We start from the raw sequence: 18941 nt of genomic DNA on the forward strand, positions 1-18941 counted from the left end.
AGCTATATTAATATATTTTTTGTGAGCTGTCCAGAGACTCAAGTTTTGGGTGGAATATAAATGTCAATGCTTGGAAACTGTAATTTGTTCTAAACTTCCCTAACAGTTTCTCTAGAGATTATGTTGAATGGAGATTTAGACTCCTACAATTTGAGTTGTATTCATTTCATTGTTGATCCTTTTTCTTTTTTTGTAGATAAAATACAGAATTTCAGTGAAGACAATGAGAACAGTCACTTCATCCACAAGAATGCTGAAGACAATAATATGTTTAATGCCCAAATAGCAGAAATATCTGGGTACAATATTGAAATCAAGGATTCTCATGATTCCTGGGACTCCCATATTGGGAAGACAGACTCTCCATCAGAAGTGTCACATACTAAAGGGTCGTTAGTAACTAGTTTATATGAATGGGATGATGAGAATGAGGATACCCGAAGAGGAGAATATGTATTAGCTTTTGATGATGAACTTTCAGAGATAAAAAGCAAGGATGAAGATCTAGTTAAAGAAGAAATGGAATGTCCAAAGGAAGCCATTAGTGAAGAACTGATACAAACTGTTCTCAGGCCAAGCAACTGTAGGACATATTGTAGATCCAACAAAACAAAATCACAGGGGACAATAAACTTTGATAAGCTACTGGATGGTACTCTTCAGCCTCTAGCCAAAGCAAACAATGATTCAAATACAGATGGTCTGAATCCTGTAAGAAAAGTTGCTTTAAGTAGTGGGACCAGTTTTAGAGGGACTGTTGGAAGGACTAGAGACTACACTGTTCTCCATCCGTCATGCTTATCGGTTTGTAATGTTACTATACAAGATACCATGGATCGTATTGATGAATTTGCCACGGCCGCACCTACTGATTTGGGAGAAGCGGGGCGTCTCAGAAAGAAAGCCGACATGGTGACAACCAAGACTACAACCAGATTTCGACCTAGCAATACCAAATCCAAAAAAGATGTTAAATTGGAATTTTTTGGGTTTGATGACAGTGATGAAGTAGGGGGTGGTGAAGGTGGCTCTAGAGCCTTTGGAAGCTCAAATTATAAAATTAAATATTTTGGTTTTGATGACTTAAGTGAAAGTGAGGATGATGATGATGAAGACCAGCATTTAGAAAGGAAAGTTAAGAAAAGAAGCAGAGCAGCACCTCCCTCTTCCTCACTTCAGTCCATTTCTGATGGCAGTGAGACCTATTCACAAGACAGCCAATCAAGTACTAATCAAGGTAAGGTTAACCTGTTGCCCTTGTTACACAATTTAATGATTTGATAGTTGATCTAATCTTACGCTATTCTAAAATCATTTAAAACAAACAACTGACTTCCAGGCTTTCCTCTAAGGTGCACACGCACCACCCCCTGGGCCCCTGTGCAGCCATTTCTGGTGGGTGTGCAGTCTCTGCTGCACCTGCCACCCAACTGCCTGGCACTCCACTTCCCTGGCTGGGAAGGGAAGCAGTGCCCAATTTCACCCTCACCATGGCCGCTCCTTTGCCTCCTCCCCCAGCTGGGCCTCGGCTGCCACCAGCTCCAGCCAGAGGACAATGGAGGGAGGAGGAGGACAGGCGTCCCACCCCCACCCCCCGGCAGCCCAGAGAAACTGGAGGTGGGGTTAAAAAAAAAATTTAAAATTGCTCTCTGCGCAACGCATTAATTCCGAGGACCTGGGGAAATTTTTTAAAAGTCATGTGCATACACTGCTTTGATAGTGCTGCCCAGAACAAAACTCTTTCCGCTCACTGGTGATAAAAATTAGAGAGAACACTAACTTCCTATTTCTGTGTATTTGGGGTGAATCCTAGAATTCTTATTGTCTTCTGGCCCAAATAAGTTAAAATCTATTTGACAGTTGCAAAACACTTGTTTTTCAACAGTGCAGTTAGAATTGTATATTCCGTATCCTCAGATCTAGTAGGTTCAGAGGAAACATAGTCCAGAAAAATGCTGAGATGGAGTAATTTCTCTACTAAACTAAATTGGAATTGAAACATGTATTTGCCAGGTAGGTACGGCTTAAAGATGTCGCATGTCATGGTTCCAGCTGCCAGAATCGCCACAGTTGTGGGGTTTGCTGAGTGGCCAGAGCCTTCACATGATCAAGCTGGAGCTGTCTCATGGAGCTTTCCTAAGTAACAAGCATGTAGCAAATGGGCATCTCATTCTCTCATTGGAATGTTATCAAAACAACTATATTGAACAAATCCAGAGACTGAAGTTTGGAATTGGTTCCATTCTTCAATCGAGAGAGTGAAGCTTGGAATTGGCCATGGCATTTGTATATTTCTAGATATTTTTTTCTCTCCTTTTTAAAATTATACTTGCCATCTCCCAGCTCATGATGCTAAGAATTCGGGTAGCCTGCTTTAAGTTGTATATTTCATTGAACCATAACTTGCATGAACTTGATGGAATATATATTAATAGATGCAGTGGCTGACATCCAGACTAATATTGCACACATGGAAAAATGTTTTGCATGTGCAGTGGGGGAGAGATGACCTTTGTTGCTTCCCCTTCTACAGTACTCTGTAGCTCCTGGAAATGTCCCTGAGGGTCCTGCAACCCTCAGGGACATATTTTTGGAGAGCACAGAGGGCTGCAAAAGGATGGGTAGAGCAACAAAAATCACCCCTTTCCCATTTTGTGTGCAAAACATTTTTCAGTGTGCTTAATAATCTTATTCACACGTTGGGTTCAACACTTTCATACAAACTGTGTACAGTTTACACAGCTGCAGATCTGTATGCAGGTACAGTTATTTAAAAAGATCCACAAATTTAGCCTTAGCTCAGCAGCCAGCCATTATTTGTGGTCTCCAACAATTCCCACCCTCTTCCCTCAGATCTTCTTCTGGCACACAGGCAGAGGTATTTGGAGAGAAGTGGGTCTTGTGTCATTTTCCACTGGGATGTGGAGAAGGTGAAACAGTGGGAACCTTCTCTACTGCTCAGAAAGGATTCCTGCCGTTTCTTACCAATTTGCCAGTGGCACATGCCACTGATGAGTTTGCAAGTGGATTTGTAGATTATTATTATTTATTCACAGTCAGACAGGTGTTATTGTCTGGTTTGTTTTATCCAGACATCGATATTATTAATAACAACAGCAACAACATTTATATCCTGCTCTTTCTCCAAGGAGCCCAGAGCGGTGTACTACATACTTGAGTTTCTCCTCACAACAACCCTGTGAAGTAGGTTAGGCTGAGAGAGAAGTGACTGGCCCAGAGTCACTTCTGGGCTATGCCTCTGGAAATAGTTGTAGGTAATTTCCATGAAAGTAATACTGTAGTAACGTAAATCTATTGAAAGCAAAATATATCAACTGATCTTTTTACAGAATATTGTCGCTTATTCAGACTGTAATATCATGAAGTTGCATTGCCTACTCTGCTTCTGTGTAACTCATACCCTGGCTTTGGTTTCTCACTGTTCATTACCACATGGAATACACATTCACTCTTATTATACTGTTCTGTAGTAATCAAACATAAATACAGCAGTTGACAACTTTGGAGTTCACAGTTTGAACAGATTCTCTTAACAAGAAAACTGTCCCTTTCATATCTGCTGCTATGAGGCTTCAGATGGAGTGAAGTCCAATCAAAATATTAAGACCTTGATGTGATTATTCATTGTACTGTATGATGTGTTGGACTGTCTTGAAAATCAAAGAACAAAACCTCTTAGTAATGGCTTCTACCTTTCTGAAAGACTCAAGATACTGTATCTGTTAGGTGTGTGATTTGATATAGCACAGGGGTAGGCAACCTTGACTCTGTAGCTGTTGCTGAACTAGAACTCCCATCATCTCTAGCTACAATTGGTTGTGGTTGGGAATGATGAAAGTTGTAGTTCAGAAGCAGCTGGACAACATTTAGGCTTAGTTGAATATAGGAACCTGTGGCTGAGCTACAGGCTTGTCAAGGATATAGACTAATGAAGTAATCTTGAGTATATAGAAAACCATGGTCAAATTATTTCATGCATACAGACCTAAGATAGGAAGGGAATGTAAATGACAGCAACCTTGGATTCTCTGCATGTATTAAAGTGGTTCAGATCGCAACCTGTGATTAGTCTTTTGAAACAATCTGAAGAATCCCTGACAATAGAGAGCCTCTGTGTGCATCCTGTGTGGCTGGATATTAATGGCTATGTGAAACAAACTGAAGTGACCGTCATAATTTCATTCATTGGCTGCATGATCACCAAAAGCTGAGCCTCAGTCAACAGCATGTGAGTAAAACACATGAAATACTTTAACAGCAAGGCAGACAAGATAAACAAGTTCATGATGGTAAGGATAGATGCTTTAGCCAAAGGAAATTTGAATTAATCACAGAGTTAAGGAGAGAATTAAGAAGACTAAATGGCAGAGATTAAGAGTTGTCTACTAAAAAGATGAATCTCAGTTCCCTCTAGATATCTCAGAATTAAGTTCCCTATTCCCTATTGGTTTTCTAAAATAGCCTGAAAAAGATAAGACCAGAATGATTCTAATTTCAATCAGACTCTTGTATCCTTGTTGGTGTGCCATTATAAAGATTGCAGCAGTGTGGTCCATTAAAACTCACTTGCTTTGGGGTCACATGCCATATACAGCTACTGTACTTGGACCTTCCTGCTAAATAAAGAGACTAACCCCTTTAAAGTGGTGATTCTCTTTATTTAGCAGGAAGAGAGCAACTGGCCATATCCATCCCCAGCACAGCATCCCTCCAGTGGCTGGTGGTGGTGTCTATCTTATGTTTTTTACATTTTGAACCCTTTGGAAACACAGAACCATATTATTTATCAGGGATGTGCACAAAGTTTCTTCGGCACTGGCGGTGGTAGTCCTTTAAGGGTGGGGGAGGGTGCACTCACCCCTCCCGCCACATTTCCCCCCACTGGTGCTCCGTTACTTTTAAGCCCCTCAGGGCAGCAGTGTTCCTCCCTGCCTCCCCATTTTCATCATCGGCCAGAAGTAGCAAGCACGCATGCGCCAGTTGCGTGCGCGTGCCTGTCCGCCATGCACGCGCATGATGGGCGCACGTGCGCGTGCCACTTCCAGCTGATGACTAAAATGGGGCGGCAGGGAGGAACACTGCTGCCCTGAGGGGCTTAAAAGTAACGGAGCACCAGTGGGAGGAAATGTGGCGGGAGAGGTGAGTGCACCCTCCCCCGCCCTTAAAAGACTACCCCAGCACCGAAACAGCCCCCGGAGCCAAAACGTTTCGGAGGCCTTCATAATGGCCTCCGAAACATTTCAGGCACAAGCCTATTATTTAATTCTATGTAAACTGCTTTAGGAACTTTTGTTGGAAAGTAGTAGGTATGTAAGTAAATAAATAAATCTCTAGGTATACCGGTGGCTAATCCTGTGTGTAGCAGCTCTCGCGAGAGTTTGTGAGCAGAAGCTCCATGGTGATTGGGCAGTGGAGATTCCATATGCAGATAGGGAGGAGGAGTCTGTGGGAGCAGAAACACCTTGGTGATTGGGCAGTGTGGATTCAATATTCAAATGCGGGGGAGGAACCTGTGATGGTTAAGGTCATTTGGAATGCAGCGGTTACTGGTCGGAAGGTGTTCCTGATTGTGGAGGAGAGGAATGTATGTATGGATAGTGGGCAGGGGTCTGCGAAGAGAGGGGTTGTGAGGGAGGAAAGAGTCCCTTCAGGAGAAGGAGGCTGCCGTTATGTGAATTAGATGAGGAAACAAGATGAACATCATCTGTTAACTCAGGAAGGGGGAGAGAGAGAGAAAGACAAGTTGTTCTAGTAATAACTAATTGGCCTACTTTCCTCTCACTGCTTCTACATCTGGACTAAATTTGGTGCAAATCGAGGTCCACAAGTTAGATCTTTTGCACCTCAAATGCTCATATGTTTGCCATCTTGGATTGGGGTGGATGTCATTACAAACTGCACCATTGAGGTGTCCCTTTTTGTCACTCAATGAAGTTGTACCCAATTCGGTTCAAATAGGTTAGGCAGTCCACAAGTTAGCCCATGTGCCTCAAATATTCACACATCCACCATCTTGGATTGGGGTAGATGACATAACTACAAACTGTGCCATTGAGGTGTCCCTACAGCTGTAGCAAATTTGGTTCAAATCGGTTAGGTGGTTCACAAGTCAGACCACTTGCGGCCTTCTTCTAAAAAAGAAGAGAGGAGAAGAAAGATAGGTGGGAAGAGTGAGTAGAGGAGAGAAAGAGAGAAAAAGAAGGGAGGGGAAGAGAGAAAGAAGGAACGGCAAGGGACAGGCCCGAGTCTGTCAGCGGCCTGAGGGAGCTAGTGGCCATGGCAGTAGCAAGGAAGGGCCCAGTCAACCGCTGCTTCTGTTGCTCCTGTGGGGAGGAGCAGGAGTGGGGCTTGGGTGAAGGTAGGGAGTTCTCTGGGGATAGGGGGCTGCAGCTTGGCCTATAGGTTGCCAGCAATGCTGTAGCTGTGACCATGAGGAGTGAGGGGGGTGGTGTAAAGGGATGGAGGAGTGACCAAGAGGGGTATGGAAGCAACCTGATGGAGGAGGAGCAGGAGGGTAGAGAGATCTCTGAGGTGAGGGGGGCAATCCAGTACTAGTGCACAGATGCTCTGTGTGGGTTAAGCTAGTACATTGTATTTCTTTAGGAAAAAATTGGCTTGTCTTTGCCTTGTTAATGTTTACCCTTTGTTGTAAAGGTGGATTGCTTTAAAACAGTGACTTAAATCACTAAGAGAAACCTGATTTAAATCAAGTTTAAAGTTATACTTGATTTTTATTAAATTAGGAATGGTACATACTACCTGGTTTTTTAAAAAAATGTAATATACCTTTACTCATTACCTGTTTCAAGCTGCCCTGCATCTCCTTATAGCACTGCCTACACTTGACATGTTTTCCTTTTTCACCCAGGGAAGAAATTTCTTCAACATATTTCAAGATACAGCTTCTGGGCATAAGAGAAACTGTGACAGTTTTTCTGTGGTAAAAGAGTGGGGAAATATAGGAAACTGTGTACAGGTAGCCCTTGTTATTTGCAGGGGTTCCATCCCCAATTAGTACAAATATGGAAACTGTGAATAATGAAACCTTAACTCTATGGGGATTTGTGGGGTTAGGTACTGGGAGGGGTGGTTTCTGGGAAGTGGGAGAGAAAGAAATAAGAGTAGAACAGCACAGTATCTTGCTCTGCAAGGCTCCAGAAATGCGCCCCCCCCCCCAATCAGTTGAATATTTGGTGAAATTTATTTTAAAAGCCTCATAATAGCTCTGGTCTCAAAAATGGCAGCTGGAAGTGACACTTCCAGCCACTCTGCAACTGCAAATAGGTGGATTTTAGCCTATCTTTGCACTACAGATAAAGAAACGGTCTCTAAGATCCGTCCGCGGATAAGCAAAACTGCAGTTGCTAGAACCACAGTTGAAGGCCACCTGTGAGGAATTTCTCCCCTCTTTCTTTCTTTCTACTCTTCTTCCTTTCCTATATTGTTTTTGTCTTACCCAACTCCAGCGCAGCACAATGACAAATAGTCCCACTGTCCATTTTTGTGTCTTTGCACATGTGACTTAAAAAACAGAAACTGAAAGCCCAAAAATATCCAGAAGCAAGAGCTGGTACTGGGCAGTGCCAGGCAGACTAGAGCCATTTTCATGAGATGAAACTGAAAAGAATGCCTGTATTTGAAAGAGAGCTCCATATGTGTGGGAAAGCCGTCGATACATTCTCTTAAAAATGAAAGTAGTGTAACTTGTTCGTGATTTTAACGTTAATTATGCTACTTTTAAAATGAGATTTAGTGTATGTATTTGTTTGTTTTTTAAGTTCCACTAAATTTCCATTTGTAACTAATCTTTGTGGTGGCCCATTATCATTCCCAACATTGGTCTCTGTGTCTGTGCAGTACTCACCATGAAAGGATTCATCAGCACCTTGAAATGCTCTGAAGCCACGCCCTCCACGCACATAGAGCACTCAGTATCTTCGGCACCAAAGTGCAGCTTTCCTCAGTTCCTTTCTGTCTGCCATGGTGTGCGCTCCCTCAGGGATTCGCTCTTTGGTCCCCTGTTCCTAGAACAAATGATTTTAGAAATTATTTGGCTTTTTGGACTTTCAGACTGTTTGACTTTGAATTTGCCCTAAGTTTGAATTGTTGGCCTCTGATCTTATGGACTCAAAGAACTTTAAGAGGTTTTCCTCATACTGTGGCATTGGCCCTCATCTGATGTGCATGATTTGTGTTGAGAAAAGGACTATATTGTCTACTCTTGTAAAATTTGCCTTTCATTCTTGAAACAGACCCAGAGAAGTCAGAAGTTGCATTTAAGGGCCGTGCTGTGCAAGACTGCCTTGCATGCACCAACCCTGATGCCATCAACATTATCAATGTCAGTGCTTTCGGAGTCTGATTAGTTTCCTAAGGCTTAATCCAAGTCTTCCTTCAGTGCTTTTAGGAAGCTGCAGAATGTCCCTAAGAGTCCCACCGGAACAACACTCTCTGTCCCCAAAGGGCTCACAATCTAAAAAGAAACATAGACACCAGCAACAGCCACTGGAAGTACTGTACTGGGGGTGGATAGGGCAAAAGCACAAGGAGACTGAAATGTTGACCTCGAAACAGCCAAAAACATTATTGGCATCTTCCATTTTGATGTCAACTCTACCTTCAACCGTGTAGACACCTGCCAAATCCTCCATCAGCTGTGCCACTCTCACTTCCAGTTTCAAAACCTTCTACTTTGACCTGTGTTGATGCAGTCTTGTGCACTGCAGTGTCCATTATCATGGTTGGTACCGTCAATGCCAGCACCTTGTATTATATAAGTCATCTGTTCAAACTCACCACCGTCGTTTCCTGAATTTGTCAAAAGTTCTGCACTGCCGTTAACATTGAGTGTCCTGCAAACTCCAACATTGACATTCTTCTTTGCTCTGACTTGAACATTGATCTCTGTGGTCCATCCTTCTCCACTTCCAATTCTGCTGCCATCATTGTCTGCTGTTGACAGAGTTCTTTATCCTTCTTCCTCAGTGACTTTGCCTGTCTTCAGTACTGGGTTTCTGTTGACATCAACTGCAAAGGATTTTCCTCCAATGCCGGACTGAATCCATCTTGTACTCCTTTGTTGGGATCGACCTTCAAAGGATTTTCTCTACACAGACTCGATAATGAAGATGAATTCCACAAGTGCCATAGTCACTGCCTGCCAAGACACCTGTTGCCTCTCCTTCCGCCTCAATGGAAGGAACAGTTTAGCTTCCCCTTACCAGCTCTTTCTACATACTAGAGGAACTAGACTACTGCACTACTGGAGCTCTCCGGGTGCCCTCGATCCCAGCTATATCTACAGGATGGGAAGGTTTTGGGACCCAATGTATGGTCACTCACCTCTTACTTATGAAGAGTTTTGTCTGTGGAAGCTGAAGAAATCAGTCTTCTGCATCTCAGGGTCAGGCTTCTGGATCCTCTTCCCTTCAAGTATACCATGGATCCTCTCCCTTCTGTTCTTAAACCTCCGCCATCTCAACCTGCTGATGCACTGCTTCCACCTGCTCTACCATCTCACATTCCTCTTCCGCCTGAGGGTCATGCTGTACCTTCGATACCTCCAGATGCTCCTGCTATCCCAGACATTGGCCTCTAGGATGAGGATTACATCTCTACCTCAGATTCTGATGATTCCACTATTGCACAGTCCCACTTGAGAATCTCACCTGATGATGATGATGATGATGCCCTGAGTGACCCTTTGGACACTCCTGCTGAAGAGAACAAGTCTTACAGGATTCAGGTCTCTGAGATAGCAAAGGTTCTTGGGCTAGAGCTGAAGTCACCTACCAAGATGGTCAGCGATCCAGTCTATGATTGTCTTCTACCACTACACCCACTCCTGCCGCCTTGCCTATGTTGCCAGTCCTAGTTAGTTTGGTTAAGTCTGCTTGGGATGCTCCTTCATCTTCTGCATCTACTTCCAGTAGATTAGATAATTTCTATAGGGTGCAAGAAGAAGATTGTAAATTTCTATTCAAACACACTCCTCCAAACTCTTTAGTCGTGGACTGTGCACTCTCTTCCAGATTCAGGAAAAAACATTTGGCTTTTGTCGATAGAGGGTAGGAAGTTGGATTCTATTGGACGTCAGATTTATTCCTCTCCCTCGCTTCAACTACATGTCCTGTATGGCCAAATTCCATTAGGGAGGGTTTTAAAACAGGCATGCAGAATGCCCCTGTACCCTTACAAGCACAATTTCAGAGCTTCTCTCCAAGCCGGCTGATATTGCCCTCAGTATGGACAGACATCTCAATGAGCCTGAATCCCGTATGTTGGCCAGTGCCAGTTTTTGCAAAGTCATACCTGACTTGATTCATCCTCATTCCAGCAGTATATGTGGGACAAAATTGAAGATTTGCCCGTTGATAGTGACGGTCTTTTCAGCGCTGAAACAGACAATGTCATGGAGCACATTTCACTTCTGCTGCACCTAGCTTCTACTCCCAACATTTCCATAGGCCAGACAGGCCTAGGGTTTCCTACAGTAGGTCAGAATGCAGAAACTATTGTCCTTTCCCTCAGGGACAAAAGTGACCATAATCACAATGCACGAAGCAAAATCTTTAGCCAGGAGGCCTCTAAGCAGAACCTTTAACTCCTCAATACCCTTGCCCTGTCTGTCAAGTAAAGTACTGCTTTATCTCACTTCTCTCAAGCAGACAGGTCTGTCCAGGTACACATGTCAACCCTTTCTGATAGGCACCCTGGTTGGGGCTCAACATCTCTCTTCTCCCACCCAGACTGCAAGCATTTTCTGAAGGGCCTGAACAACCTTTTTTCCTCTCTCCAGTCAGACAACCTGTGGAACCCTGGTCTCTCTCTGGTGCTCTCTTTGCTCATGGAAGATCCCTTTGAACCCTGACCTTGAGTCTCCCTCAAGTTACTTGCCATCAAAACCTCATCACCATCACAACAGAGAGAAGGGTTCACCGCCTTGAGAATTGACACAGTGGGAAATGACTTGACTAGCAAGCATGAGGTTGCCAGTTCGAATCCCCGCTGGTACCTGTATCGGGCTGCAGTGATATAGGAGGATGCTGAAAGGCATCGTCTCATACTGCACGGGAGCTGGCAATGGTAAACTCCTCCTGTATTCTACCAAAGAAAACCACACGGCTCTGTGGGCGCCAGGAGTTGAAACCAACTCGACGGCACACTTTACCTTTATACTACCTTCTACCCGAACAAGTTGGGTAATCATACCAACTTTGCTTTCTTACCTAAAAGTGTGACAGATTCTCATATTAACCAAGAGATTGACTTGTCCACCTTCTTCTCTAACCCAGTGTCACCTTTTGAACGTTGCTTGCATTCTTTGGATGTTTGAAGAGCTCTTTTGTTTTACATGGCCCACACCAAATACTTTAGATGCTCGAATAGACTTTGCTTGACCTTCTGAGTGCCCCTCTAGAGGCTAACCTGTCTCCAGGCAGAGGTTGTCTGAATGATTGGTTTAAGTTATCATATTCTGCTATCAAGGCTCTTTCCACAAAGGTGACGGGCACTTCAGCTGCTCACCTCTTGGCTTCACTGAAATTCAAAAAGCTACTTCCTGGTCTTGCGAACAATCCTATATCAAATATTATGCTCTTGACAACCACTCTTTGGTTGAGGCTGGCTTCGGGCATTCCGTCATAACGAAGGTTCTCTAAATCCTGTCTCCTTTCTTTTGGGAGCTAGCTACTCTCCCAATGCTAGGAATGATACAAAGCAAAACGGGTTGCTCACCTATAATGTTTGATCTCTTGCTGGCTTGGTATCCTTCACAACACCCACTCAACCTCCATGTTCATCGGATGCTCTTACCTTCTTTCCTCACCTGTCTCTTCTAGTGCAGCTTCAACTCAGCTATCCAGGAACTAAGGGGAACAGTGCTCTGGCACTAAATACTGAGCATGCTCTGTGCGGAAGGGCAAGGCTTCAGAGCACTTCAAGGAGCTGACAAATCCTTCCGCTGTGGCTACTGTGCAGAGCCCAATGTTGTGAATTATACAGGTGACTAGCCTGTAATTTTCAGAGAACCAGCATTTTATCTGTATCTGAAATGTGAGCACTTTCATATCAGTATATGATCAGAGGTTTTTCCATTAGACACATGAGTTGGTTTTCTTCTCTTGTAAGTGCAATTGAATTGCTTCTTAAGATGATCCCATCTCGTGCACCAGGCTGATTCTTTTATGAGTTAGTAACGTGTGTGCCTGTTCACAATGAGTGTTAGGATTCGATGTTTGCAGTTTTATAGAGGCCTCCACAAATCATTAACCAGGGGCAAGGGATCCTCGACTCAAGTGTTGTATGAGATTCATTCTCTCTTTTGATTTGGGGATGGGATGTGGTGTTTCCCATAGTGAACAGAGTTCTGGCTAGTGCCAGTTGCAAATTACAACTTGACTAGTAAGCCACAATATATGTGGATGTGACTTCATAGTGAAGTAAATATATGTGGATGTGATGTCATAGTGAAGTACCATCTTATGCTATGCTGTATTTGCTCACTTGAATCAGTAACTGGATTGAAGCTTTCATGTCTATGCCCAATCCTGAGGCTAATCTTGATTAAACAACCCCATAGTATATTGGAGTACACTTGATTACTGATGGTAAGTTACATCATTGTCCTCATCCTGGATAGTTTTTAATGAAGCACAGGTTACACTATTCTTATGTGTTGTAAAGGTTCTTGACATACTGGTTTGTTTAAAATAGTTTCTGTATCTAAAAAGTCAGGCATAAGCTTCTTGAAAGATCTATTAGGTTAAAATAAACTAATCTTGTACTTCTGGCATAAGGTATAAAAGTGAAATATTGCTTGATGGAGCAGTTGTCTTCACTTGTATGGAGTCCATTGGCTATCCAGCATTTCCTATTAGGTACCCAGACATTTAATCTCATTACGTTGCTAATGTTGCATTTTTAGTCTTAAATTCTGCTTTATTCAACTCAGAATATGCACTCAAAACAGTCTCTCTCATAGTAGGATGATTTATGGTTCACTCCATAGCCTTACTTTTTTGCGCAGTTACTTTAGAATCATGTGTTCCGTACAATGGAAGGCTTCAGTACAGGAAAACCTCAATATTTGTGGGGGTTCCGCTCTGCTACCATGGATACGCAATCTGTGAATATCAGTTCATTGGGACAATGGGAATTGGCAGGGTTGGTTGCCGGAGGCGGCGGAGATCCTTATTTAATCTGCCCTGTGCAGCTGGGATGGCTGCAAAGGCAGCAGAGTGGACTCCTTCTTCTCCCTCCCGGCTGATTGCACGGGCCTGTCTGCATCCCATTTCGGGCCTCTGATCACGTGCACATATTCAGAAGCCCGAAATGGGATGCAGACAGGCACGTGCAATCAGCCGGGAGGGAGAAGGCGTCCCTGTTGCTGCCTTCACAGCCATCCCTGGCGCAAAAGGTGCTTCCCCTGCCACCCCGACCCGTGGATACGTGGGGTATTTTTTTGCATATGCTGTGGTCAGATGCCTATTCCCCAACCGCAAATACGCGAAACCGTGAGTGTTGAACCTGCAAATAACGAGGTTTGCCTGTACTTTCTCTTTTGTAAGTGTTGGCTGTCTTCTGCACTACTTATTATTTAGCAGCAAGCAAGATTAGATCCACATTGTTTGAGTAAATGGTATTAGAATGAATTGGTTAAATATTTTTTTGTATATATGAAATGAGCTGTATTGTACTGGTTCTGTTATGGGTCATTGACCATAATAAACTTTCATTATTTATTATTTATTACAATTTTCTTATATACCGCCTCCTCCAAAGACCCTAGGCTGTGAACAGCAATATCAAGTGATAATGGTGATAATGGCAAACACCTGGCAAAACAGGTGGGTGCTAAGAAGGGCCTTAAAAGCAGCCAGGGAGGGGGCTGAATGAATCTGGGGCAGGGAAGAGTGTTCCAAAGAAGAGGGGCAGCCACAGAGAAGGCCTATTGTTGTCAGTGCCTGTCTTTTTGCAAGATTACCATTCACAAATTGCATGTTTCTTAATCCTTTCAGAGAAATGTTACATGTTGTCAGTTGAGAGCTGCTTTTTCTTCCTTTAAATGCAGAGGAGCCTGAAGCTCGCTGTGTTCTTCTGTCAAAAGCAGAGGGCTGCGCATCATCCTTTCGACAGATAAAATACATAGTTTTGCACTAAGCCAGCAAGTGGCACACATTTCAGAGTACCATTCCTTAACTTACCCCAGTCAATAGAAGCCAATTCTCTGTGGTGGAACTCTTCACGTTCTAGAACTGAAACCCACCTGGAAAAATTAATGATTTCACGTCTTGTCTTATTTTTGTAGAGCTACTGGATTTTTCAGAAGATTCATCTAATGTTCCTGAAAGCAATAAGAAATCCACAAATATACAAGGCGATAAGTCTAAGGAAAACACTCGAAAGATATTTAGTGGCCCGAAAAGGGTAAGTTGTAGTACTGAAATCAATCTGCTGTGGCTTTGTCAAGGCAGCTGTTGGAGCTAGCAGTCTCTATGAAATGCTCATGACAAATACGCTAGAGGAATTAAAAGTCCATGTGGATGCCACAGTTTACTGCTTGGTTTATACTGCATGCAAAATGCACATGTATTTCTCATTCTCATGGAACACAGATCCGTGTGTGTGCGCATCCTGAATTATGTTTTTGAGAGCTGGATCCATCATTACAGATGCATCGTGTCTCATTTTAATAAGGGTATGGAGAGATGTTAGACTTAAATACCTCTCTACATGGTGTAGAGCAGGGCTGCTCAACCTTGGCCCTCCTCCAGATGTTGGCCTACAACTCCCATAATCCCTGGCTTTTGGCTTTATGGGAGCTGTAGTCCAAAAACAGCTGGAGGACCAAAGTTGAGTAGGCCTGGACTATAGAGAGTCATTAGCCCTAAACGTTAAAGATTCCTTCGGGAACAACATGTGAATCTGCCCTGTGCTAAATCAGACTGTTGGCCCATCTAGTCCAGAATTGTCTGCTCTGACTTGCAGCAGCTCTGTAAGGTGTTAGAGTGGTCTTTCCCAGCCCTGCTGCATAAAATCCTCTTAAGTACAGAATCAGATTAATGTGGGGTTGAAACTGGGTTCTCCTGCATGCAAGGCATGTGTTGTGCTATTGAGCTATGAACTTCCTTGGGAATTACAATAGGTTAGAGTGCTACAGAGAGAGAATAATGTAAATATGGAGGGTCTGCATACTAAGTTCCTTGATAGTCCTAATCAGTTGATTTTCAGGAAATCCTATGTGGCTTCTTGGTTTTAACTGCTTTATTTTTAGCTGGACATTCTGTAATTTTTATTTTAAGGTGTAACAATTTATTGATTATTATTCATTCTATTTTTGTTTGTGCATCCAGGCAGATTTATTAACTGAACAGCTACATCTTAAGTAACCTTCCTGTATACTTGATGTGGTTCTGTTCACTAATTTACAGTGAGACATCTGTATGTGGTAAAAGTCTGAAAGATTTGCATCCCATCTCCTTGTTGGGTGGGGAAGTAAAAAATGTATTGGTTTTAATCAGAGGCAGCATTTCCCTGAATCTGGGATTGAATACCAGAGAGAAAGCCCGCATAGTGTAGTAGTTAGCATGTTGCACTGGGGAGACCAGAGTTCAAATCCCCCTTCAGCCATGAAACTCACTGGGTAACTCTAGACCGGTCACTTATATCTCCACCTAACCTACCTCACAGGGTTGGTTGTGAGGATAAACATAACCATGTACTCTGCTCTAGGCTCCTTGGAGGAAGAGTGGAATATAAATGTAAAAACTAAATACCCCCATCTGTTCTACCCTGTATGGATTGTATCACTTTTTACAGTGTTTAATTGGAGCTTCATCTTTTTATACATATATGACAAGACTGCTTAAAGCTTTGAGTTTTATAAAACTTATATGAGGCACACGTCTACACTGATGGCTTGCTAGTGGCAAGCTTTTCCTTCTCATATGCCTGCCAAGATACCAGTTTGATTAGTGACAGTCATCTACAAATGTGCTTACTGGTGGCAAGTGCCTACAGATGTGCTTGCACATCTGTGCTTGCATCTACAGATGTGCTTACCAGTGGCTCTTTGGTGAGCAAGAGACTTAGCAGAACACAGGCCCTATCCAGAGTCCTCAAGCGAGCTACAGTTTGGAGAAGTTAAGAAATTGCCAGTGTATCCTTTGAATAGACTTCTGTTGTGCGCGCTCCCCCCCCCCACCCCCCAGTACAAATGAGAAAAGATCCCACCCTTCTCTTGAGACTTCTGTACATGCCAGAGGAGTTAGGGAAGAAAGTGGTGGTGGTGGCCACAGATTATGGCTGACTAGTAAGCTTTTCAGGGAGGGATGCAAGTCAGTTCTTAAATGTGTGTTATATACTGCATCAAAGTACATCAGTGATAGAAAATCTTGATTTCAAGACAGATACATACTTTTATAATTAAAAATTATTTCATTTACTATTTGGTGTCATGTTTGTGCTTGGTTCCACTTGGTGGTTTTAGCTTTGTAGAGAGAAGCCTTATTTCAAAGAAATGACGTTCTCATGACTTTCATATGCAGGAACAAACGTGCTGTCTTTTATGTCGTCTTTTTGAATGTGAGCAACACTTCCATTCCTAAATTTAAAGGTGTAAAACATGCTCCTAAGGGTTGCTGCCCACTTGACGAGGTCATCTGAGGGGGCTCTGCTCTGGGTGCCGACAACGAGGGAGGCTTGGCAATGAGGGACAGGGCCTTCTCTGTTGCTGCCCCTAGACTCTGGAATGCTCTCCTGGTGGCTATTCGCTCCTCAGTCTCCATCACAGTTTTTAGAAAGTGTTTGAAATCTTGGCCTTTTACCCAGGTTTTTATTATTGTCTCTACTGCTGCTGTTTTGTATTTTTATGGTTATTTTATGCTTGTATTTTAAATATTTTATCTTATATTTTAACTGTGTATTTTTTATATTCTTGTGTTAATTTTTGTGTGAACCGCCTTGGAATTGTTTTAATGAAAGGTGGTATATAAATATAACAATAAAAAATAAATCTGATAGTGAATAGTTAATAACAGTTATATACTGAGTAGTGTTGCTTTGAAACTGGGGTACTAATGATAAAGAATGAGCTGATTATATTCCAAATCAATATTGAAATGTTTTGCAGTCACCAACAAAAGCTGTATACAATGCTAGACATTGGAACCAGCCAGAATCTGAGGCTCTTCCGGCACCACAAGTGTTGAAAAACCCAAATATCCCAGTGAGTAGGGTGTCTCCCCCCCTGCCCCCTGCTTATGTTATGAATAATCTTTAAGCATATTTTATTAACAAATGGTCTGATTAAGAAATGTCTGCAACTTAACCACTTCAGAAATATGGTTCCTGGCAGTTTACGGTTGTCAACTTGTGAATTCTTTGCTTGTGTGTTTAGTATGACAACTTTTCTGAATTAACCAGTAGTATAAAATTTTAAGTTGTTTCAGAGAAGGTTTCCCTGGATGGCAACAAGAATGTTGACTGTGGTGTATATTTAGTGGTGTATATATTGCTACTGCTTTGTCCTTGGCTTTACAATTGGAAGTAAACATGCACAACTCCGTATTCCCATATACGTCAACTTACGGATTTGTTATCTGATTTGATCTGGAGTCTTAAACTACTTGCTTGAACAAATTCCTTCTGAAGTTCTGGCAGCTACATGTTTAAACTTTTGCAGCCATCCTCTTATAAAACATTCATAAACTCTCTCAAATTGCAAAGTGTCTTCTCTAATAAGGTTTATGTGCCAGTCCATTCTCAGCCTGTGCCATTGTCATATAATGGATCACACACAAGCAAGCCGCTGTGTGCGTGGGGACGGGGGGCGGGAAGCTTTTCCAGGGAAAAAGCTGTTGCACTCCAGATACCATTCATAAGTCTTAATTTGTGTATCACTACACTATTGCCCCAGAAATTCCCACAAATTGAAATGAGCTAGATTAGATCAAATGTACCAAAAAGTGAGATCAGTCTTGAGGATAAATGACAAAACACTTGCTGTAGCTTTCTAGTATGGTTCAGACCCAGACCTGCTTAGCTTCAGCAAGGTGGCTGTGGGAATGCTCTGGGAACATTCAAAGGCAGGGTGCAGATTCAGTTTAAGATGTCTGACCAGACATCTTAAACTGAATTGGCAACCTGCTTTTGAATGTCCCCAGAGCATTCCCACACCACACCACCTTGCTGAAGCTAAGCTGGTCTGGGCCTGGTTAGTGTCTGAACACACAAGCAAAGAACAGGAGCACCTGGGAAACACATGTTAGCTTGAGTTCCATGATGGCAGAAAGGTGGAATATAAATGTATTAACTGTTCTAAAGCTTTCTGTCGGTTTGCACTCATGTACAGTTGTTATAGGCTTCCTGGTCCACTCCTGTCCTGAAGGATTTGTTTCCTAGTTAACCAGTTTCATTAGAGGTGATCAAGTAAAGCAAGTCTATGTACATTTGGTTACTGCTGCTTGTAAAGTAGTAGAGCACCATGTGGAAGAACCTGTGACTGCTGTTCTGTTAACATTAGAGGTTGAGGAGGCTTCAACCAAGACATCAAAGCAGTTACGCTAAAAAGGAGTATGTCCCACTCTGAAATGTATGGTCATGTGGTGTGCTGGTCATATGATGGAATCCAGTGTGTTTAAAATGTGTATCGGGTGAAGAGAAATGAAAATGTTTTCTTCATATAACAAAGAAGGAAAGTGCAAAATGGTCCTGTTGCCAGAAAAATGTTTTGAATGACTTGATTCTGGAGCCTCTAGAAAATAGAAGGGGAGAGCAGCTAATTGCTGTAATCTTTTAAAAATGTGTGGTGTTTCTCTGTGTATTTGAGCCTAATGTGGCTCAAATAGTGTTTCTTACTCTTGCACTAAATTGAGAGAATTTTATTATGCGTAAGCGTTTTAAGAAGTTAAATCTAGTAA

The 18941-nt window shown here is 42.7% G+C and overlaps 1 protein-coding gene across 5 annotated transcripts in view; it reads left to right on the top strand.

Annotated features, from left to right (window-relative positions):
• WAPL (WAPL cohesin release factor) overlaps window positions 1-18941 on the top strand; it is a 96778-nt gene that overhangs the window by 15260 nt on the left and 62577 nt on the right. For all 5 annotated transcript variants that reach the window (XR_008319319.1, XM_053308751.1, XM_053308752.1 and 2 more), the window contains 3 exons: window positions 197-1237; window positions 14330-14448; window positions 17153-17248. Coding sequence is in view for 4 of the 5 variants with exons in the window: in XM_053308751.1 (XP_053164726.1) it covers window positions 197-1237; window positions 14330-14448; window positions 17153-17248 (1256 nt within the window). In the remaining variant the exon portion in view is untranslated. The remainder of the gene's footprint in view (window positions 1-196; window positions 1238-14329; window positions 14449-17152; window positions 17249-18941) is intronic.

This window comes from Hemicordylus capensis, chromosome 3 (genome assembly GCF_027244095.1).
Source record: "Hemicordylus capensis ecotype Gifberg chromosome 3, rHemCap1.1.pri, whole genome shotgun sequence".
Lineage (NCBI taxonomy): Eukaryota > Metazoa > Chordata > Lepidosauria > Squamata > Cordylidae > Hemicordylus > Hemicordylus capensis.